Below are 24,043 nucleotides of genomic sequence, written 5' to 3'. Positions count from 1 at the left end.
AAGAGCCCCTTTAACCTCTCTGTCATCTAACAGTCCTCACAGGTTTCTTGGTTTGGATATATTTTTAAAATATTTTATTATGAGTTTTTGCCTCTATAGCCAACTTAATTTCAAATTCTTGGCCTGCCTTGCCAAGTTAAGTGTAAAACATTGATAATGCTTATGCTTTTTTTTATTTTCTTCAGATGGACCCTTCTTCCAACTTTTGGAGGATGCATTTTTTTTGGCTAAAATAGCCTCTTTCACCTCACCTTTTAACCATACTATTAATCATTTTGCCTTCCTCCTACCTTTCTTAATGTGTGGAATACATATGGACTGCGCCTCTAGGATTGTATTTTTAAACAATGTCCATGCCTGTTGTACACGTTTAACCTTTGCAGCTGCACCTTTCTGTTTAACTATTTGCCTCGTTTTATGACAGGTTTTTTTTTTTGAAACTAGTGTTTCAGCTGTAGATTTACATATTGTCCCCCTTCCAGTCATTAGTTCAAATTTGATCATGTTATGATCACTATTGCCAAGTGGCTCCACTACCGTTACTTCTCTCACCAAATCTTGCATTCCACTAAGAATTACATCTAAAATAGCTCCCTCTCTTGTTGGTTCCTGAACCAATTGCTCCATGAAGCAGTCATTTATTACATCCAGGAACTTTGTCTCTAGCAAGTCCTGATGTTACATTTACCCAGTCAGTATTGGGGTAATTGAAATCTCCCATTATTATTGCACTGCCAAATTGGTTAGCGTCCCTGATTTCTTTTAGCATTTCATCATCTGTCTGATCATTTTGTCCAGGTGGATGGTAGTATACTCCTATCACTATACTCTTACCCAATACACATGGGATTTCTACCCATATAGATTCTACTGAGCATTTAGTCTCTTGTATGATCTTTATCCTGTTGGACTCTATACCCTCCTGGACATAAAGTGCCACACCCCCACCAAGTTAATCCTCCCTATTTGACCAATATTTTTTTTTTTTTTAAGGTATAGAATGGCAAGGATCAGCACCTGCTTAACATGCTAGGGTTATTTTTCCCAATATCCAAAAGCCTGTTGAGAGACAGAATTGCCCCAATAACTTTATTGCAAGACTTATCCCGTTAAGTCCCATGGAATATCCCAATCAAAATTCGCTAGTTAACTTCCTGCTCACTGCAACATTGAATACTGACCTCACCAATGTTTTCTGCCACAAGTGCCTAATTTCCTGCGATATGATGTTTTGGATTTTTCCTGATGTGAGTCAGATGACACAGGCCAGATGTAAGAAGTTTTTGACCACGTGTCCAGCAGAGATATCGCTTGAAGGGGAATATGCGCACTTTTTTTTTTTATCATGAAATGGATGTATCACTGTGTAAAAAGGCCAGAAAAGATGCATGTTGAACAGGATACACGGCCAGTTTCGATTAACCTAATGAAGAAATCCAAAACTGAAGAAGCAGCAAAGATGATGCGCATTCCTCCAGGCTGGGCCTCCCTGAGGAACACTTGGGTCTTCGGCGCCCCCTTCAGGCCGTGTTCTGCGGCCTGAAGGGGGTGCCTCATGCAAGCGTGCTCGGTTCACCAAACTGTGATTACCCTGAAGTATAATCAGGCATTTGCAAGGGAATTTGAAAAATATATTTCTTACATATTAAAGCTTTATAGAAATAATAAAAAAAAAAAAAGTAGAGATGTAGCCAGTGCTGCTTAACCTGCCCCAATCAGAAAAATATTTTGTTAATGTTGATGCTAAGTTGTAAGTGCTTTGCTTCCCATGGACCTGTTTGTTTCTCTTCTCCTAGTCAGGTCTACAGTCCTCCTCGGGCAGGGTTAGCCTGCTCATGTTTTTTTGGAGGGTGACTTGCAGTTCTGTCCTAGAACGCACAGCGAGTGATCGTGGCTTTGGACAGCGATCTGTTGCTGGCAAGAAGAAAGTTTGGGAGCTGGTGTTAGATGTTCCTTTCTGGCCCAGATTGCCTCCTGCTGTCTCGATAGCTGCAGTAGCCTCCTCTGGCTAAGGTTTCACACTGTGGCTTGGTCACTATCCTCCACATATTTATTTCTCTGAGCAGTTGGATGGAACCTGTTTATTATTTCTCTGTAGATAAATGTATTTTTAGATTGCAAAGTAACTACACCAAATCATTAAGAGAATCCAGCGCGTCCTTGCCACATAGAACCAAAAGTAAAACACGGTAAAACAAATCATTTTGTGAAGTAACGTCAATATCCTGAGTTCTGACTTTGAGTTAAAACAAAAAAAAAAACCACTGTGCTCAGTAAAGTCTGCGCTGGGTGGGGGTGTTCATATTGAGATCCGGTGTCCGTGTACGGAACACGAGGCCTTGGACTCCAATTTCTGTGTCTGCTAAGTTTGAGACTTGTCCCTGCAGGACAGCGCTAAAGTTTGTGTACGGTTTTCTTGCTCTTAGCTCCGGATACTCATCACATCCTTGCTGTGGCAAATGAGGAGGGTCTGCTCCGGCTGTACGACACAGAGAGCCATGCCGGTGGGAGGCAGTTCTTCGGAGGTAAGCAGAGACCCTGAGTGTGGCCTGGAGCACTTAAAAGCTTTTGCTGCTGCTGACGCTGGACTGTGTGGTAGTGGCCTTGCACAGGAGGTGGTTGTGCAGTTCCTTTCTAGAATGGTTGTATGCTAATAGCACTTGGTAGGGCTGGTGTGAGATGATCTAGAAATTGGGGAACTTCTTAGACTCATCAGTTCATACCTGCACTTTCAGGGGCCTTCTATATGGTCTTGGCCCCTCACTTCTAGCCAGATGTGCTAGGCAGATGCAGAATGGCACCCCCTGGTTCTTTCTCTTTGGAATAGCTTGGCTTCTCAGGGAGAGAGGAGAGAAGAAAGAGAGAAAGAAACGGGCAGATTAGACACCAGGATTACTTTCCAGTCTAGAGATGGCCGTGGCACTGTTGATCAGTAGTTCCCAAACTTTTCATCTCTGGCCCCAAAGAGAATGGGGAAAAGAGAATGGAGAAAAGAAAGTAGAAGGGGACAGGCAGTAGAACATCTGCACACAGCACCTAATTTGTGCGCATTTTATTATTTTACCTTACTGCTAACATAAAATATACAACTTATAAAATTATTCTTGTAAATAAAATGATACCTGTATAAAAGGGCAAGATTTACCACATTCACCAAATAGTATTGATCATAAAACTATGTAACCAAATCTTAATGGCACCTGTCTAGAATGTATGTTCCTATAGATTTATCATTATTATTTGTGCCTTCCTGTAAACCGTTGTGATGGTATTTAACTTAATGATGGTATAGAAAAGATTTTAAATAAAATAAATAAAATGTACCTCACAATCCCAGAATCCCCTCCTCCAGAATGCAACGACTGGATCAGCTGGCATGTGCCTCTTGCGGCAGCTTGGAGGCTCTGTGTCCTGTTTGCGTGTAAATTCTCTGGGTATCCCTGGCTGGGTGCTGAAGTGCTCTTGTGACTCGGTTTGAGAACATCACGTTTTATGCATTTCTCTCTTGCTCTCAGAGTGGGCGGCTCACTCCAATGCGGTCTTCGACATCGCCTGGGTTCCGGGGGAGCACAAGATTGTAAGTTGGCTTTGGTTTCGGCTTTAGCTGTTGCTTTCGTGTGATGATTGCATTACATCGGTGCCTTTCTTGCGGCAGGTCACTGCCTCGGGGGACCAGACGGCGAGACTGTGGGACGTGAGGGCTGGGGAGCTCATCGGGACCTGCAGAGGGCATCAGTGCAGCCTAAAATCCGTCGCATTCTCTAAATATGAAAAAGGTAAGTGTCAGCTTCCGCTCTATGCTTAGCGAGCGAAGGGCCAGCCAAACCTGCTCCGTTGCTGTTGGTGAGGAAGGGCATGGGAGACTCTGGTGATGGATGAATCGAACACCAGTGGGAGGCAAAAGCTGAAAGTGAAAGCATTAATCATGCAGGGGCCGATATCATAAAGTGCACTAGGTCAAGTGACGCTTTTAATTATGGCTGAGTGCATAACTTACAATTTAATAAGGATTTTTACATGCAAAAAGTCTGCATGACTGAGAGCAAGCATGGGCACAGGAATTGGTGCTTCTCCTTGTAAATCCTATTTACATGAAAGTATTGGCTATTACTCCCCAGCACAGGGAGGCACATTAAACCACTGAAGGATTAACTGAAATTTCTTTAATGCTGGAAAATAGAACTTCTGGGTCAGAGGTGGATGTTGGCTCACATTTCTGGGGCTAATGTTAGTCTATGCTGCTGGACCTGGAGTTCCTGGCGTGGAGGTGCTGTATTCTGGTCTGCTGGGTCTTTGGTGGACCACTGCACCTAGGAACCCCAGATCCACCATCGGGCTAGGTACAACACCATAGACCAGCCCCAGAAATGTGAGCTAATCTTACTCCCGCTCTGACCCAGGAGTTGCGCTTCCAAGCTTTTTTTTTTGGGGGGGGGGGGGGGGGGGGGGTTTAAATAAAGGTTAAGAATTGAGGTACCCAAGTCCAATACGCAGAATTGTTGTTCGTGCAACAATCATTACAGAAACTTTCTTTGGGGAAGAGACTTAGAGTCAACATTGTGCAGCGCTTGCTGTGTGTCCAGCAGACTCTTGCTGTGGCCTCATGCTGCTCCAGTTCATTGCATTGAGGCCCACCATCCTGATAGGCTGCTGCCATGCAGCTCCTGCCTGGCCCGCCACTCTGCCGCCAGCTGATACGTACAAAGACGAATCCAGAGAAGCATGAGGCGGTAGCAGCACACAGCTGTGTATATACAGCAAGTGCTGTACTGTGCTGCTGGAAGGGCCTGCCCCAGCAATAGACAGTGGCATGCACAACACTGGTAACAGTTGTGCTAGGACGTTTCTGCTCCATAGGGAAGCGCACGCTTCACTTTCTGCCTGTCTAGAGCACAACTAATGCTTTCTGCCCAGCGCGCATTTTTGTATATGTGCATTTTTTTTTTTTGTTCTGCTTTTAAACTCCCACTGCATTGCATCCCGTTAGCTTACTGCATTGGGAATCAATTTTGTGTGTGTGTGTGTAATCATGAGTAAAGAAAATAACTTGGATCGCATTTTTTTTTTTGTTTTTTTACTCACATTTTATTGTATCTGCCCCTTAATCTGTTAAAAGGAAACTTTTAGCCTATGTGCACTGTACTGTATTTCAAAAGTACATGACAGTGATACTGTCCCTGTCACAAATATTTTCCTGCTAAGTTATTTGCAGCTCTTTTTGCTATTGCTCTGCAATTCCCAGGAATTGCCCTCCCCTGCAACAGCCAAGTCAGCAAGAGGGTCACTACCTGATACTCGTTGAATCCGATTGGCCCATGTTGGCTGTGATGTCATAAATTGTACACAGTACTTGAACCAATCAGGTCCCGTTCCACTGCAGGTGATCAGACAGGCTGTTATGAGCATGGCTGCTCCCAGGGGAGCCATGGAATACTGGAGGGAGCATATTGCTGCTGGTCGTGTGTGCTTTAAAAGATTGCCTGGTACTCCGCTAGTCTATCTTTCTGCTAAGCAAGCCCTCGGCGTCCAAAACTTCTGCCCTTGGATTTTTGTAGTGCTTCTGGCTGCTGTGCTGGAGTTGGGTTTTGTTGTTTGCCCAGAATGTGACCTTGGAGAGCCTGTAGGCCAGGCCTTGGGTGCATGAGTCTGGGCTGCTGCTTCAGGAAGTGGGGCAACCAGCCAGCTGTATAGTTGCCAACTGGCTCCATTCCTGCTGGTAGGTCTGATCCGGTTTAGGCTTACCCCCCAACCGCATGCACAGACGTATAGGCCTGGTTTTAAAAAAAAACCCAAAAAACCGTGGACCTCCATGCAGTGCAAGTACAAGCAGGAGTTAGACCAACCTGCTCAGCAGAAGTGGAGTCAGTTGGCACTCTTCGCTGGCTGCTGTCTGTTTAATTTTCTGAGAATGTGTTGTAGACTAACTCTGCTCTTTTTGATACAGCGGTGTTCTGTACTGGAGGAAGAGATGGCAACATTATGGTCTGGGATACCCGATGCAATAAAAAAGGTAACGGACAGGTTCAGCTCATAGCACTTTGATAGTTTATCTTTTCAGCTCTGACAGCTTGCTCTGTGTATCAATGTAGCAAGTTCCCAGCAATAATTCATGATCTGTGTGTGTTTCACCCTGCTGATGCTGGCCCTAAGGCCTGGCTCTGTGCTTGCCGCCTCCTCTGATTGCTGCTCTTGATGAAGTGGTGGAGTGGAGGTTTGCTGCTTTTTTTGTGAGTGGTTTTGGGCAGCATTTTTCAGCTGTTCTGCTGTCCTGCTGCAAACCACATGGCAGAGCTATGCACGCCAGTTCCAAGTGCTCGAGGTAATGACTTTGACACTTGTCTTTCAGACGGTTTCTACAGGCAGGTGAACCAGATCAGCGGAGCCCATAATGTGCTGGACAAGCAGACGCCATCCAAGCTGAAGAAGAAGAAGCAGACAGCTAGGGGTCTTGCTCCAGCCGTGGTGAGTGTTGGAATCTTCTAGACACACCACAGTGCAGAGAGCAGCCAAAATGGCCTTGCTGTTCATTCAGGCAGTGCACTTTGACCAGCAGATGGAGACAGAAAGCAATGACTCGCTGATGTCACTGTTATGTAGCTCAGCCCAGACACCAGCCTTTCAGTATTTCTTCATCTCCAGCAGATAGTGGACATGCATCCTTGTGTGCCAGGATAGAGCAGGCAATTCTCTGACCTCCTGCAGTGATAGCTAAAGCTCCCTCCCTCCGTTGAGTGTCTTGGCTAAGAAGGAGTGAGGTGACGGCTGGTACCCTAGCCCTCCTCCTGACAGTGGAAAAGTTCCTGTACGATGATGAGGCTTTGTGCTCAGCCCTGCTAATTGTTTTTGTGCTTCCTCTTCTCTTGTCTTTGTCCTATTTCCCCTCATTGCTCTCTCTCTGCAGTCTGGTGCTCCTTTTGCTACAGGCTGGTGCTTTGCTATTGACATGGCTGATCCAAAAAGTTTTGCGAAAAAATAAACAGCTTTGGTGCGCTGCGGTCGGGGGTTTTTGCTGACCGTGCGAGTGTTTGGCCATCTGAGAGCTGCATCGAGTGCCAGTGCGCTGGTTTTGGAGCTGGCTAGGAGAGTATTCGCAGCCGTGCAGGGAGCACGCAGCACACTGTACTGCCGCTGTAAGCAAGTGGTAGGAGCCATTTTGGGGAGTCTGCTGGGCTGTGAGAGATGGCATCGGGATCAGAACGGGAAAAGGCTTCGCATTTGCTCTGCCAGCCATGTGAGGGTTATTAGCCCCAGGAGATCCCTCGGAGTTTGTCAAAAATGTGTTGAGGTGCAGGGAGAGGTCCCTTTAGGGGAGTTTGTCTCCTCAGGGGATCTTGTATATGGGGCTTCCCTTTTGCAGGAGGATGGAGTAGCAGCAGCTTCTTCCAGGCTGGGTGAGGAGCTTTCCCCGCTGGTTTGGGTTCTGAAGGTTTTTGCCTATCCCAGGAATGGATCTTTCGGCCATTTGGAGTTTTTCAAAGGCCTTCAGGCTTTGTTTGGGGCAGGAAGGGTCCCGTGCAGGATCTCGAGATTGCCCATGCCAGAAGCCCCCCTCCTCGATTCCTCTGACGCGTCCGGAGCGTTGTTCTTCATCTTCCAAGTGAGTGAAGCATTTTCACAGGGGCGAGATGTCTGATTTGATTACTCAGACCCTAAAGGCCATTAGTTGTGAGGATGCCTTGCCAGCGGTGGCTAAGGATCCAAGAAAGGACCTTATTATGAGTAGCTTACGGAAGGCATCCTGTGATGTTTTGTTTTGTTTTTACCTCTGCACGAGGCTGTGCAAGAGTTGATAGATTTGGGAATAGAGTGTGCCTGAGGCTAATTTTAAAGGGGGTCAGTCCTTAGCGGGGTTGTATCCTATGGATCCTAAAACTAGGGAGCAATTCCGGTTCCCAAAACTGGATGCTCTGGACTGCGCTGTAACAAACTGGACCACCATTCCAGTGGAAGGAGGTGCAGCTCTGAAAGATGCCCAAGATTGGAAGACTGAGGCAATTCTGACGCAGGCCTTTGAAGCGGTGGCCGTGAATCTGCAGATCTCCGCTTGCTGTTGTATGGTGGCATGGGCTGGTTTGTGTTTGGCTCAGGAAGCCCTGGGCGAGAGTGACCTGTACTTGGAGCCAGGTGCTGCCTTCCTGGCCGATGCAGGCTCTGATTTGGCGCCTACTTCAGCTCGTGGGGTAACCGGTGATTGCAGCCCAGTAATTCCTTTGGCTACGGAACTGATCTGCTGATACAATTTCAAAGTCTAACCTTACCAAGCTGCCCTTTAAGGGAGGCTTATTGTTTGGAAATGAGTTGGAGAAAATGGCAGATCGGTGGGGAGAGTCCAAATTTCCTTGGCCCCCCATTTTTCTTCTGCGAGGGGGCAATTTCGGCGTTCTCTGCCCTTTCGTCCTTCCAGAGGTTCAGGAAATCAGAAGTCCCACACATTCGGGAGGTCCCAGTCCTTTCGAGGAAAGAAATCTGGTAAGGACAGCGCCTCTGGATCTGGCGCTTCCTGTAACTCTCAATGAAGTTTTGGGGGTCTATCCTCCGGTGCCAGAGATGGCCGGCCGCCTGTCTCAACTTTATCAGAGATGTGGGTCCATCACTTCCAACCAGTGGGGCTTGGAGGGGATTTGGGATGGATGTACCCTAGAGTTGATCTGTTCCCTTTCAGATGCTTTTATGGTTTCCCCTTGCAGCTCCTTAGAAATGAGGGCAGTGGTTGAATCCAAGTTGCAGCATCTGATCAAATTGAAAGCCGTTGTTCTGGACCCAAAGGATCAGGAAGGTACAGGCCTTTATTCTATTTACTTTGTGGTCCCCAAGAAGGTGAGCTGCTTTCGGCCTATCTTGGATTTGAAAGGAGTCAATCTAACTCGAAGTTACTCATTTCAGAATGAAAGTCTTGAGGTCCATGATCATGGTGGTGCAGAAAGGAGAATTTCTGACTTTGCTAGTTCTCTTGGAGGCTTATTTGCATATTCTGATTCGCAAATGGCATTATTTGCGTTTCGCAGTGTTAGGTCGGTATTACCAGTTTCAGGCGGCGTTCTGGGCGCCGTGGCTATACCGAAGGGCCTTTTCCAAGGTGATGGTGGTAGTGGCCATGGTGCTCCGCAAAGAAGGAATTCTATTTCTTCTGTATTTGGATGATAGACTAGTCAGAGCCAAGTCTGCAGCGGAAAGTCAAATGGTGTCGAGCAGAGTGGTTCAGTTCCTGCAGCACCTGGGATGAGTAGCGAATTTGGCCAAGCAGTCATCTCAAATTCTGGCGTATCTGGGCGTCCAGTTCGATACGGCTCAGGGCAAGGTGTTTCTCTCAGGATCACCCATGCAGAAGATATGAGGACAGATCCGGGCTTTGCGGATGGCAATCTCTCCATCCATTTGGGCATACTTACAGACGCTGGGGTCAATAGCAGCAACAATAGTGGTTGTACCTTGGGTGTTGGGCACACATGGGTTCTCTGCAAAAGTCCATTCTGGCCCAATGGAATCCTCGGTCTCAGTCTTCCGAAGGTGGATTCAGACTTTCACTTGAATCAGTTGGGGGGTTTTTTTTTGCCATTTTTAGAGACGTGGATGAGCAGGAATTCAGGAAATTGCGGCCATTAGATGGGGCAGTGGCATTTATTGCGCTATCTGGATGTTACGGATGAGTTTCGTAGGACTGATCAACTTTTTCTTCACAGTGGGGGAGAAGAAGGGAGAGGCGGTTTCTTGCTCCACAGTATCTCGCTGGATTAAGGCAGCGGTGACGGCGGCTTATAGGGATGCAGGGAAGCCTCTGCCGAAGCAAGCGAGGGCACACTCGACCCAGGCGCAGGCGGTTTCCTGGGCAGAACTGCGTTTGCTCTCTCCAGCAGAGATTTGTAGGGTGGCAACGTGGTCTCCCTAGCATACGTTTGCCAAGTACTATCGACTGGATTTGGCGGCAAGAGAAGACTCTTCCTTTTGCTTAGGGGGGATGCAGTTTGGGTCTTAGCTGCCTCCTGCCCTTCTGGGGGGTAGCTTTGGTACATCCCACTTGTGTGGTCTGGCCTGCCTGAATGAAGAAGAAGTGAAAGTACTTCTTAGCTGATAATTTCCTTTCCTGTAAGGAAGGCAGGCCAGTCCACCATCCCGGCCTGCGCTGCCTTGTGTCTGTTAAATTTTAAATTTCTTCTGTCATTTCGGATCCTTGTCAAGGGAGTTATAATGATTCAAGGGTCTCGGATGGGGTCTGGACCAACCTGGTAAGTGGGTTCGGTTTATAGAATAGGGAACAGTAAAAGTCAGGTGGTTGGTTTTTTTTGTTTTTGGTTTTGTTTTGTTTTTTTTTTTTTTGTTTGTTTGTTTGTTTTATTAGCATGGTGCTGAGTCCAGTGCTTCCGTTATTTAAAACACTTAAGACAGTGAGGGTTGGATGCATCCATCCTTGTTAATGGCGAGTTGGTTTAGTGTCCACAGTTGGCATTTGGAGAAAATACTGGAAGGCTGGTCTCTGGGCTGAGCTATATGAGTGACGTCAGAAGGTCTCAGTCTCCATCTGCTGGTTGGAGTGCATGACCCACTTGTGTGGACTGGCCTGCCTTCCTTAGAGGAAAGGGAATTATCAAGTAAGAAGTATTTTTGTGACTAAAATAGTTTAACGCTGAAGTGCAACATTTTTTTTTTTTTCTTTCTATTTTTCTTTATTTGATTTCTCGATTTTCATATTTATAACAAATCAAATTACAATACAACGTTTGTATGGCTCTGAAGCCATTTTTTTGTTGTGATTATATATGCAGTTGTGTAGGGTCTTTCATGCTGGCTCTTGTATTGAAAGCTGAGCCGATCTTCTGCTTCCCCTCCTCCCCCCTTTGACGGAGAGATCTGGGGCTCTCCGTTCTGTCCTGTTTTATCTTCTCTGCGCCTCGGAGCTGCTCATGGTGCTTCTCTCCTCTTTGCTGTGTAGGATTCCCAGCAGAGTGTGACCGTGGTGCTCTTTCAAGATGAGCACACGCTGATCTCGGCCGGCGCTGTGGATGGGTAAGAGGCCCGGCGTGCCGGGATTGGGGGAGGGGAGACGGGGTGGCCCCCCAGGTGCAGAGACAGAGGTTGAGGAGGGAAGTGGAAACCCTTTATTTTATTTCCCCCCCCCCTCCTCCCCATCTCCTGGGTCTCTTTTTGTAAAGAGGGCTACGGTGGAGTTGTTAATCACTGTCGGGATTTGTTGGAGGCCGGGCTGTCGGATGGAGGCTGCTTCCCTGTACCTTGCCCTCTGAGCAGGTGGTGGCGAAGAGCCACTGTCGTCTGGGAGTCCAGTGTTTGGCCTTGATTTCCTTTTCCTGCCTCTACCATACCCACGAGAGGCCCTACCAGCCTCCTTTTTAATGTGTCCTGCGGGCACATAGATACTGAAAGTAAACACACATGCACCACAAATACGGGAAAAAAAAAAGCATTTGAAGGTTAAAGGTGTGTTTGGCCTTGTATCGTGGTTTATGGCTTACAAAATTCGGCAATGAAATGTCTTCAGGCATGATATGCCGGTGGAGAGATGAGTGCAAGATCAACGTCAAAGGCTTTGTCGGGCTACTTTGGGGTTAGCTGGACAAACTCAGAGGTTTACACTCTTTCCTCTTCTTCCCCCCCCCCCCTCCTATGCTGCCTACTTACATTTTCTCCAAGCAGATTGTTGCTTGGACAAATTTTACCCCCATATAAAAGGTGCAGTTTCACTTTTGTTTGAGCAGCGTGGATATCCTGCCTGGCCTGGCCAAAGTTAGTTTGCTATCTCTTTCTGGGTAAAGAGAGACCTAAAGTAACTTGGAGTTGCTTTAGACCAGATGTTCAGCTGGCATGGCTTAGGCAGACTATCCAGATAAAGTTATTTGGGCACGTCTGGATGAATAGGGTATCTCTTTAGATATTTATCTGGACTTGAATGATTGGGCTAGGATTTGGACAGGTGCATGGGTCTGTAGGTTGCAGGTGGTCAAACCAGTGGTTACACTGTTGGCATGCACCTTGTAGACACCTGTTATTTTTCAAGGTTATTTTCAATGAAATGCGCTGAAGGGGGTGCGGAGAGATAGGATAGCACCTACGTATTCAGCAGGATGCATCAACTTTGCAGCAAGCAGAGAATAAGTCATGTTCAATGTTGGGCCTTCTGTGTAGCCAGGATGATTCTTATCATATCTGCTGCTGAGAATTGACTGATCTGAGGTGGGAGCAGGTCACTATGACCCTTGCTCACCTCCGGTCGCCAAGGCTTTCTATCTTTTTTTTTTTTTTTGCTGTTTTATGTGTTCAAGACACTGGCTGTGTTCCGTTTCAGTGTGGTGAAAGTCTGGGACCTGCGGAAGAATTACAGCACTTGTCGGCAGGAGCCGGCTCCCGTGAAGGCCTTCCCGTACCCTGGAGCCAGCACTCGGAAGCTGGGTGAGCCGGCTTCCTTCCTCCATGCTGTCTTGCACCGTTGTGGCTGAAACCCACTAGAAATGAACTTGTCAGTGGGGGAGGGGGGTTCGCTATTCCAAGATCTTGTTCAGCTAACTTCGGGAGTTAATGGTACAAATCTTGCAGCTTGAAATTCCGCCCGCTCATCCTTTCCTCCACCCCATGCTGTCCAGGCAAATTGTAGCCCACCCAAATTTAACCAGACGAGAAGAAGTGGTCCTGTGGATGTTACTGGGCTGCAGTTAAACTTCGGCTGGTCGGTGCTGATGTTCTGCACCAGTTGGCCATGGAAGGAGGCTTAAAGTTAACAGGACAACTTTTGCTCAGTTACCTTTACCCTCATGCAGCCTGCTGAATATTTGCCTCTATAGTTCTTATGGTTTATCTGCTTCTGTCTAGCCTGCTATAAATGAACCGTGGATGCCAGTGTTTTGAGTTTTGCTAACCGAAGATCCTGTCAGGAAATGTCCCAGTTAAGACTAAAACTGCTACTCATAGAGTAGCAACTTGGTAGGCCAGAATACCTTCCAGGAGTGCTGCATTTTTGCATCTCACCAGCAGAGGGAGGCACTGTGCACTAAGCCTTCCAGCTTCCTAGGGACTGGGCTCGCTGTGATACAAGTTGGTGTGACTGAGACATGCTGCCCATACCTGGGAACTCTCAGGATTTCATCCTGAGACTCTGGAAATTTGCATCAATTACAGGGTCTTGGGGCCTCTCTGTATACAGCTCAGACACTCCCCTTCCTCAGTAAGCCTGCAGAGAACAGGAGAAGTGGGGCGAGCCTGGAGCAGACGCTGCAAGCAGCATGCGGGGAGAAACTGGAGAGAGGCCGCAATACACACAAAACTCCAGTCTGCAGCTGTGATTCCAGCACTTGGGGAATCTCAGCCAAGGGTAGAGAGAGGATGCATAAGTCATGGAGCTGAGACTTGGGGTGCTGGTGTCAGGGAGAGACAAAGGGGAAGAATGCTGGCCCGTCTCAGAAGGGGGGGGACGGGGACAAGTGAGGGTGATGGGTGGGAGAAAGTGTGTGTGGGGGGGGGAGGGGCTATGGAAGAGAGAAAGCTGATGCATATTATTCCATTCTTCCCCACCACCCTCTGTTAATCAACTGCAATGTCAGGGTGGCCACAGCTCAGACGTTCCCAGCTATGATGCTGCCTGTATTTTCTGTTCCCCTTATATGCACCTTTTTTCCTCTTCAGGGTATTCTAACCTGGTTTTGGACCCCACTGGCAGCAATCTGTTTGCAAACTGCACCGATGACAACATCTACATGTTCAATATAACAGGATTAAAGGCGGCACCAGGTATGAGCACGAGAGGTTGGCACAGATGCAGCTTTAGACATGAGTGGGATGTTGAAGGACTCTCTCTCCCGAGAGCACTTGGGCAGGGACAAATAATTCTCCCTGCTCCCCAGAGAAGATGTCCTAATCCACTGCGCAGCAGGGGCTTAACTGACCTCAAAAGCAATAGGCGTGTTTGGTTTTGTTTTGGGGTTTCTTTTTACCTATAAACTAGATTAAACTAAAAAAACCCAAAAAAACTTTGAAGTTTAAGGCCCATCTTTTAGAAACAAGAATGAAAAACCTGGAAATTAGTGGCCGCATGCTGTCAAAATCTGGAGCTTTTGGAGCAGCCGTATGCACTTGCACAACATAGTAGTTGAGCAGTTTCCGGTCGCGCGTGCTGCCTTCTCCCACTAAACGCGCTGCTGCTTGTGTGCACCCTAGGAGGGCAGCAGGTAACAGGTTTCCATATTAGGTTTACTCCAGCATTATCCCTCTCCTAGGCCGGCTGTTCCGTGAGTAACTGGTGCTGAATTAAATGTTATGTCCTCCATTCCGGAATGCTAATTTTCAACACAGTCGGGATCTGTTCCACATTCAAATCTTGGTGGTGGTGGTGGTCCCTAGTTTAAAAAGAATAGGAGTGAAGCCACATTAATCCAGAGCTGGATGCTGTTAGCTAAGCCAGGAAGTCAGTGTGAGAAACCAGTATTGGGCCGCTTTCCTTCGCCTGTGGTGCTGGGCGGGCAGTTCAAATCATAAAATTATACAAAAAACGGAGGTGCTCCTATGGGACTTAATTAATGAGGGACTGACAGTTTGGGAGGCGAGAGGAAGTGGGGCATGAAGGAAGCTGCCACGCAATTGGGACTCCTCTACTGTTCTTTTCCTGATGATGACGCTGTGCGAGAGTGGGCACTGTCGCACGTTAGCCCATTCCTTACCTGCTCTGGTAGAAGTCAGTGTCCTCTGATTTATTTTGCATTTCAAACAAATTTTCCATTGATAAGCAGGCTGAATTAGCCATTTCCTAGCGAGTAGCCAGATGAACTCAGGACCAATGGATATTGTGGTCTCCTGATAGCAGCTGGGAGACTGAGTCAGATCTCAAAGCTGACGTCACCCTACACATACCCGTGTAGCAAGCTTAGCTCTTCAGTATTTCTCCATAGCAGATGCGGACACTATCCAAAAGAAAATAGTGTAACATTTATAACAAGAAAGAGAGAAAATAAACCTCTTAAGAAGAGAGCCCTGCTTCTCCTGCGGTGAAACCTAAGGGTCCCTCCCACAGTCGAGACTTTCCTGAGGTGATTCTCCATATCCCTCAGAAGTGAGCCTTGGTCCGGTAGCCAACTCTTAGCGTGGACTTAGCCCCCAGGGTGGCTGAAAGGCAGCGGGTGCAGATTCGAGCACAGCGGTGAAGGAATTCCCCTCTTCCCCCCCCCGCAGCTGGAGACCGCCCGGCACGCGACCGGTAAGCGCTGAGACCAGGTAAGATAGAAACCATTACTTTTAAGTCTCCGGTCTCCAAGGCTCGAAAAGCCGAACCGATCTTCCTCCCGACGACGTTTAAAATCGGGTTGAGCAGCCCTCATTTGGCTAGGCCCCAATTCAGTGCAAGGGCCCACACATGTGGAGACCCTCCGGGGGAGGGGGGGGGCGCCATCTTGCCATCGGGGTTGTCAGCGCCATTTCTCCCCCCCCCTCCCCCCCCGGCCATCTGTATGCACGGTGGAGGCCGGAGGGAAGAGGTGCCTAATTTCAGCGCGCCCATAAAGGCACACGCTTAGCTGCACGCACACGCTTAGCTGCGCACACATCTGAGCTGTGTGCACAGCAGCGCGCAAAAGTGTGCCGCACACATAACTGTGCCGTGCGCACATCAGAGTCAGGTGCACATCTAAGCGCATCCGCACGCATACCTCCACGCCTGGATGAGTTTGAAGCTCTACACGTGCACAAACAATGGCACTGCCATCCAAGAAGGCCAAGGGACACTTCCTTTGCCCAGCCTGCCATTAAGAGCCGCACAACCTGAATTGGAATCCCTCCAGTGCCAACAGTGGGAACCAAAAACAAGACCCCCTACAGCCAGGAGAGGATCCTGAACCACTGATGATGGCACCCCAGAGCTATGTATTTCCAACTCTGCGCCCCCACAGGAAAGTACCTCTGGGGCTTCCACTATAACCCCTCCTGGGATCAACATGGATCCAGGAACCTTCTCCTGGGTGGAATTTTTTAAAGGGCTGCAAACCTTTGTCCAGGCACAACCAGCCCCTGCCGGAAGCACAAGTCCTTCTCTGCACCTCCTGAGTTCCTCGAGACATGCCTCTCCTATCCCTGATGGGGATCCAGACACCTCAGAAGACTAAACTGACTCCCTGGAAGAAGGAGAAATTCCCCCAGGGATGGAGCCATACTGAACCATGCTCTGATTCTTCCACAAGGAGAAATTTACCAGCCCTCGTGTCCCAGACTCTAAAGACACTGGGCCTTCCATGCACTGATCCTATAACGGAACCAAAGAAGAACCCCATTTTGGTGTGCCTCCGTAAGGCCTCATGCTACTTTCCTATGTTGGAGCCCATCAAGCAACTGATTGACCTGGAATGGAATGTTCCAGAGGCCAGCTTCAAAGGGGGGCAGGCCCTAGAAGCCCTATGCCCGCTGGAACCCATGGCTAAGGAACTCCTACGCTTCCCTAAAGTGGACGCTATGATCTCTTCAGTCTCAAAGCGCACTACGATCCCTGTGGAGGGAGGAGCGGCACTGAAGGACACCCAGGACAGAAGGCTGGAAGCCATCCTTAAGCAGTCCTTTGATGTATCGGCAATGATGCTACAGATTGCTTCCTGCTGCACATTGGTGGCACGTTCCTGTTTGCTCCTCTCCAGAGATGCAACCACGCCCGGAGAAACGATGGAGCCTGCGGTCTCCTTCCTCACCAATGCTACCTCAGATCTCGTGTGCACTTCAGCCAGGGGTGTCGCCACGGCAGTGGTGGCCAGAAGACAACTATTGCTCCGGAATTGGTCAGCTGACGCAACATCCAAAGCAAACCTCACGAGAGTGCCTTTTAAAGGATCTCTTGTTTGGATGCGAACTGGAAAAGTTAGCCAACAAATGGGGTGAATCTCCAGTACCCCGACTACCTGAAGACAAGAACAAAAGAACATATCAGCGCTCCTCCCCCAGAAGAACTAAGGGCAGAGGATGGCAACGTTTTAGACCTTACAAGAACACAGTCCCAAGCACCTCGCCCTTCAGGAAGGTCTCATTACTTTCGGAAAACAGACACATTAAGAGGGGAGCAGGCTTCAGCCGTACCCCACAATGAGAAGATGCAGACCCATTCATAGGAAGAAGACATAGGGGGCAGACTTGCCCTCTTCTACCAAAGATGGGTCGAAATAACATCGGACAAGTGGGTCCTAACTATCATTCAAGAGGGGTACTTTCTGGACTTCCAAAACATCCCTCCAGACAAATTTGAGATCACTTTGCCACTCCCACTAGCAAGACTACTCAGCCTGAAGGCAATAGCCCCGGTGCCCAGGTTTCAACAAAATACTGGCCACTATTCCATCTATTTTATCGTTCCCAAGAAAGAAGGAACATTCTGGCCCATCCTGGACCTTAAGGCCATCAACCATTACCTGAAGGTACCACACGTCCGCATGGAAACCCTGTGCTTTGCTATACTGGGTCATCGTTACCAGTTACGGGTGCTACTCTTCGGACTAGCTACCGCCCCCAGAACATTCACCAAAATTATGGTGGTAGTGGCGGCAACCCTGAGGAAAGGAGGAGTCCTGGTACATCCTTATTTGGACAATTGGCTGATCAGGGCAAAGTCTCCGGAGGAGAGTCGCCATGCGACCATCAGAGTCAAGAATCTACTACAGGAACTCGGGTGGGTCATGAACACAGCGAAGAGCTGCTTATAGCCCTCCCAGTCACTAGAATACCTGGGAGTCTGGTTCGATACCAAACAGAACAAAGTCTGCCTCCCCCCTCCAAAGAGAAGGAAACTGGGTCAGTTGCAAAAATTGTTGACCTCTGTTCGCCCCAAGGTATGGGACTACCTTCAAGTCCTCGGCCTCATGAAATCAACTCTGGAAGTCGTTCCGTGGGCAAGGGCCCATATGTGACCACTACAATGTTCCCTCCTGTCACGATGGAACCCAGCATCCCAGAACTACTCAATTCGCCTCCAGCTACTGACAGAGGTTCGGGACAAGCTTCAGTGGTGGCTACAGGAAGACCACCTAAGCAGAGGAGTAAACCTATCCCCACCGAACTGGATCTTGCTCACCACGGACGCGAGCCTGCAAGGGTGGGGAGCCCACTATCAGGAACTGACAGCCCAAGGACAATGGAACAAGGAAGAGGCGGGATGGAATATAAACCACCTGAAAGCTCAAGCGGTCAGACTAGTCTGCCTACGACTCAGCCACAGACTCAGAGGTGAGTCTGTCAATCATGTCTGACAACGTGACAACCGCCAGGGAGGAACCAAGAGCCAGCAGGTTTCTCTGGAAACAGACCCCCTCATGGCGTGGGCGGAAATAAATCTGCAAGGGATTTCGGCCTCTCATATCGCGGAAAAAGGCAACGTCTCGGCGGACTACCTCAGCAGGGAGAGCCTAGACCCGGGGGGATGGTCGCTGGCGGACACGGCCTTCCAGCTGATAGTAAATCGATGGGGTCCCCCCAATCATGGACCTACTGGCAACTCGTCTCAATGCCCAAGTCCCCAGGTTCTTCAGCCGCAGACGAGAACTACAATCTCAGGGAATCGACGTTCTCATCCAGAACTGGCCAGAGGAAGACATTCTGTACTCCTTCCCACCCTGGCCACTACTGGACAGGATCATCTACAAGAGAGAGCACCACAGGGGCCTAGTTTTACTAGTCGCCCTGGACTGGCCAAGAAGACCATGATACGCGGACATGCAAAGACTACTGGTGGGGAATCCTCTGCGACTACCGCCACACAGGGACCTTCTTCAGCAGGGATCGATCTACCATGAAGACCCGGCTCGATTCTCTCTTACGGTATGGCCCTTGAGAGGACCAGCCTATAAAGAAGCGTGGCTACTCAAAAGCCGTGATTGACACCCTGCTACAGGCACGCAAGTTCTCCACGTTTCCGTCTTACATACGGATCTGGAGAATATTCGAAGCCTGGTGTGAAGACCGCGGTCTCCTCCCGAGGACAGCCAAGATTCCCACGATCCTGGAATTCCTACAGGACGGCATGAAGAGGGGGTTGTCTCTCAACTCCCTCAAGGTCCAAGTCGTAGCACTGGCCTGCTTCAGGTCCGAAGTGGACGGTATCAGACTATCAACTCATCCTGATGTGTCTCGCATCCTGAAAGGAGTTAAGCAACTCCGACCACCCCTAAAATGGCCAGTGCCTCTATGGAACCTCTATCTAGTTCTAGACTTCCTAGCAGGGTATTCCTTCAGACCAACACATGGTCTGTCTCTGCGTCTCCTGACCTTAAAGACAGCATTTTTGGTTGCAATATGCTCAGCTCGGCGCATCTCCGAACTTCAAGCACTATCCTGTTGGGAACCGTTCCTCAGGTTCACCCTGGGCACCATACAGCTGCGTATGGTACCATCCTTCCTTCCGAAAGTGGTTTCCCAGTTCCATATGAACCAAACCATATCCTTACCATCTCCAGATGAGCACAATGATTCGCGCCTCCTGAATGTCGGCAGAATCCTAGTCCGATACCTGAAAAGATCGGAACCCTTGCGCAAAACAGACCATCTGTTCATTCTCCACAGCAGGAGGAAACAAGGGGAAGCGGCATTGCGGGCAACCATAGCCCGCTGGATCAAAGAAGCAATCAAGGCAGCCTACATAGAGGCAGGAAAACAATTACCTCTACAAGGGCCCAGGCAGTCTCCTGGGCTGAAACCAGGCTGCTTTTGCCAGCCGAGATCTGTCGGATGGCGACATGGTCCTCCCTACACACCTTCTCCAGGTTCTACCGCCTGGATGTTCAGGCTAGGGGAGGACACAGCCTTCGCAAGGGCAGCATGAAGTGGGCCACGGGAAGCCTCCCACCCTTAGGGGAGTAGCTTTTGTACATCCCATTGGTCCTGAGTCCATCTGGCTACAAGCTAGGAAATGGAGAAAATACTTGATAATTTTGTTTTCCTTAGTGTAGACAGATGGACTCAGCATCCCGCTCACGGCTGCTCCAGAAATCGAGAACTTTTGATGACAAATCTCGAGACTAAGCAAATATGGGTAAGCCATGGCCTACCCCTAGTTCAAGACACCTGCAGTTGTCTGGTGTCTGCTTTCATTGTTTGAGTACTGAGGAGCTGCAGGTGGCACCAGGGAATATGAAGTAGTGTCAGTGAAAACTTTCTCTGTCTCCATCTGCTGGCAGGGATGCATAACCCAGGAGTCTCTACTAATCCATGGTACTACAGGAATGAAAATTAGCAGGTAAAAACCAATTTCTTTTATAGCTTCAAATGGTGTCATCAAAACACTCTGAACCCATTTTCCTGCGAACCTAAGCATCTTGCTCCACCTTTCCGATTCAGGACTTAACATTTCCATACAAATGCACCTCAGCACTATAGCGGCTTACTACATTCAAGTAGACAGCAAACTGGTCTCTATCCATCCACTGATACCTTGTTTCATGAAATGTCTATTGTGTGTCAGACCCCTGCTACAAAAACCACCTGTTCCATGGGACCTGAATGTAATCCTTTCCCAACTAATGAAGCCTCCTTTTGAGCCATTGGTGTCAGCTTCTCCAAAGTACTTGACATGGAAGGTGGTGTTTCTCCTTGAAGTGACTTCAGCTAGAAGATTCAGCAAACTGCAAGCTCTTGCCCACTATCCTCCATATGTCTGGTCTCATAGTCCCAATCTTCACGGTGAAAAGCCAGGTTGCTTACTAAATAAATGCTCCACTGCAACCCTCAGCTTGGGATTCCACGCATGTAATGGCTAATTCAGCTTGTTTATCAACGGAAAAAGCAAGTTTGCTTACGTAGATAGGATGAATTAGCTATGAAATACCCACCCACCTCCCTGGAGAGTAGCCTATATAGCTAGGTTAGCTCTAGTACAGACTGAGGAGACTCACGAGGCAATGCCTGCGCAGGAACACCTGCACATGCTCAGTAGAGCTTAAAGTTCTTCTGGCTTGGAGAGACAAGTCCATTCGGTGCTGCCAGATGACATCACTCATGTGTAATGGTAAATTGATTCTGCTATTGATGGATAACACTGTTTATGGTAAGCAAACTTGCTATCTTGGAGCCTGCAGTAACAAACCCCCAATGTAATGTTATGGTGACTTTTGCAATCTGAGCACAAAGGGCCCATTTCTTTAACTTGTTTTAATTCTGCCTTACCTGAGATGCTTCTTTGCGTCTGTGTTGATCTCTGGAGCTGTGCTTTTTGCTGCTTTGATTAGACACAGCTCATTGACCATGAGGGCAGCTGTGGTGGTGAGGTCTATCTGCTGGTCTGCATCAGGAGGATACGGCCGTGCTGGAATGCCCCGACATGAGAAAAGGGTGCAGCCGAGCCAAGGTTACCCCCATGGCCATGTTGGTGGCAGGCATGTGGGGCGCTGCATGCTTGCCTCCAGCTTTTTGTTGGGTGAGCAGCTCCCGATTCCTCCTGACAGTGACAGTTTTGTCTCTGATGTCTGTTTTTTAGTGGCGGTTTTCAGTGGACACCAGAACTCCACCTTTTACATAAAGTCCAGCGTGAGCCCCGACGGCCAGTTTCTGCTCAGTGGCTCCAGTGACCACAGCGCCTATATCTGGAAGGTCAGTTACATGAGTGACAGACTCTGTTGCATTTTGAAGTATCTTGGTCCTGAGTCACTGTTTAACCTCAGGTAACCACAGAATGTGGTGGGTTATTTTGTGGGGTTTTTTTTTTTAATTCCTTCGTCTTTTTTGACAAGCAAGGGTACTGATGTCCTTTTTATCCAATGGGGGACCATGAGTTGTGAAGTCAGACTGTTCTAGAGGGTCTTTTAAAGTCCTTTTCAAAGCCATTTGTTTGCTACCTGGGGCGACCCGATTTTCCTCCCTGGCCTATAAAGGAAGCAAATCCTGGGCCCTGTGTAATAATAAAATGGGGCTAATTTTAGCTCAGGTTTTCTTTACTCGTGTGGTAAAAATTTTAACTTCCTCTGCAGTAAACTGATGGAGCGCTAAAGCGTCGGGAGTTTAAAAAAAAAAAAAAAGCTAACCCAAAAATGCGCTCAGAAGACGTGGTTAGTGCCTAAAGTACGATTTATGGGCACAAAACACAATTGGCGCGCACAAGGCATATTCTCTGCACGCAAAACCTGCTTTCTGCACAGACAACTTGACTTGTGCATAAAATCCGAGCACAGGACCTCTGCACCACGAACTCCGGGTTCAGCCCCCATTGCCTGACATTAGCCCAGGTAACTTGACTCCAGCTCTGAGTAGGAATTTAAGTTTCCAGCATTGAGAAACCCATGAATTAAGCCTTCACGGCCCTCTGCTTCGGGAAGTAATAGCTAATGCCTTCATTAAGCTGGGATTTAATGGAGGACCTGTGATTTGTGGTGCGCAGTTTTACGCAGATGATTGTCTGCGTGTGTTTGGCGTGCAAAAGTCCTTCCTGAATCATTGTAAAGTCTGCATGCACGCTCTGCACTCAGGCCTCGGGGAGCGGGGGGGGTGTATGTCTCTTCCCCCACCTACAGGGGAGGGAGGTTGTCGGGGTACCTGTGCTCCTTGGGAGCAGGGCTTGGATACAGCATCCAGAACAGACCTCCAGAGACAGAGTATCCAGTCTTCTCTGTGTTCAGCAGTGTGCCTGGTGTCTGTTTTTGGTCAGGTGAAACGCTGGTAAGGCGTAGATTAGAAGTTATTTGGGGCAGCAACCCTACCTGTGACTCTTTTTTTTTTTTTTTTTTTTTTTTTTAAGCCACTGTAGGAGATATGGCGGTTCACACAGATTCTGACTGTCCAGAGTGAGAGGCCTAAGTCTGCCCCGGGGAGGGAGGGAGGAGTATATAGCAGCTGCCTGAGCTCTGCCTGGTGGAGTAGGGGGGGTGAGGGAGATTTATAGCAGCCTGAGCTCTGCCTGGGAAAGAGTGGGGAGGGCGTGCAGCCAGGATTGCCAACTGTTTCCCCCCAACTGACTTGATGATAAATTCAATCTCTTAAACTTCCTGTCAGTAAAAACATTGTGAGCGACAGGGCTCAGCTCAGGCTTTGGTTGGCAACCTTGTGGCCCGCTCTCCGCTGTGGGATTGGGGTCGGGGAGGGAGGGGGAACTGTAAAAGCTGAAACTGACAGGTGTGGGTGTGGATTGACCCAGAGTGCTGCCAAATTCCTCTGTGGAACAAAACAAAATGCATGAAGTAAAGCTTATAGAGTAAACAAAATGTTGCTTTCACTTGGATGTATAAATAATTTTGGCCTGGTCTGGTCCCTGCTAGTGCCACAGCTGCTTAGCTGAGTCCTCGATTTCAAAGGATTTTATTTTTTCAGTTTGACGACTTAATTTAAAAACCAAGTCTACGGAGGTTCCCATTAGTGCTGTCACCCTAAACTGTCTCCGTGCAGCACCAGGACCCGGCTCTGGGGTGTGTTTTTAATCTGCTGGTGGTTGGGCCTTCACCCTCCTTCGCTTAAGTTCAGCCTCACTAGAGGTCATTGCAGTCAATCTCCCACAGTGGGAGGTATCCAGTCAAGACTCTCGGGAAGGGAAGGCCCTTTCCAGCTCTTCCTTATATGCATACTAGCCACGCTCTGTTCCTCTCTCCCACCTAGGCTAAATGACTAATTCCAAGGAGCCTATATAACCCCCCCTCTTGGTTTAACGCCACCTAATTGAGAGGCTACAGCAAAGTCCCAGGGCCACAGTTTCTCTCCCAGATCTCTCTCTCATTGCTCGCAATCACCAGACTTCAGCTTTGGGTGCCGTGGTTCTCCCAGCAGAGAGGAGGCTTAAACTCCGGACCTCTCAATGCAGTAGGGGAATAGTCCAGCTCACCATGGTCCTTACAAATAATTCACTGAATACTCACTGCGCAGAAGGGTAGACAGTGTCAAGACAAAATGCTGCTAGAGTCTTTTTTGATGGTATTCAACCTAAAATTGGTTTATTGCGGCTTGAAAAACAAAAATACAGGCCAAGATGGCAAAAATAGTGAAAAGAAACAGGAGAATGAGTACTAGAAGAACAGCAGTATCTTTATAATGGCCTTCCTTTTTGCCGGCCTTCCTTTGAGCTGAATCCGTGTCCTTTTGACCTTCCCTATGAACAGTGGGAAGCTCTGGC

General features: G+C 48.5%; 1 protein-coding gene across 2 annotated transcripts in view; it reads left to right on the top strand.

Annotated features, from left to right (window-relative positions):
* The window catches only part of DTL (denticleless E3 ubiquitin protein ligase homolog), a 60,067-nt gene that overhangs the window by 3,665 nt on the left and 32,359 nt on the right, over positions 1–24,043 (top strand). For both annotated transcript variants that reach the window (XM_029593251.1, XM_029593252.1), the window contains exons 3-11: positions 2,427–2,525; positions 3,516–3,577; positions 3,656–3,776; positions 5,945–6,010; positions 6,347–6,462; positions 10,928–11,001; positions 12,296–12,399; positions 13,627–13,731; positions 21,428–21,540. In XM_029593251.1, the coding sequence (XP_029449111.1) occupies positions 2,427–2,525; positions 3,516–3,577; positions 3,656–3,776; positions 5,945–6,010; positions 6,347–6,462; positions 10,928–11,001; positions 12,296–12,399; positions 13,627–13,731; positions 21,428–21,540 (860 nt within the window). The remainder of the gene's footprint in view (positions 1–2,426; positions 2,526–3,515; positions 3,578–3,655; positions 3,777–5,944; positions 6,011–6,346; positions 6,463–10,927; positions 11,002–12,295; positions 12,400–13,626; positions 13,732–21,427; positions 21,541–24,043) is intronic.

Source organism: Rhinatrema bivittatum, chromosome 3, assembly GCF_901001135.1.
Source record: "Rhinatrema bivittatum chromosome 3, aRhiBiv1.1, whole genome shotgun sequence".
NCBI lineage: Eukaryota > Metazoa > Chordata > Amphibia > Gymnophiona > Rhinatrematidae > Rhinatrema > Rhinatrema bivittatum.
The sequence above is the reverse complement of the archived record's forward strand: the minus strand, read 5'-3'. Positions and strand labels throughout refer to the sequence as shown.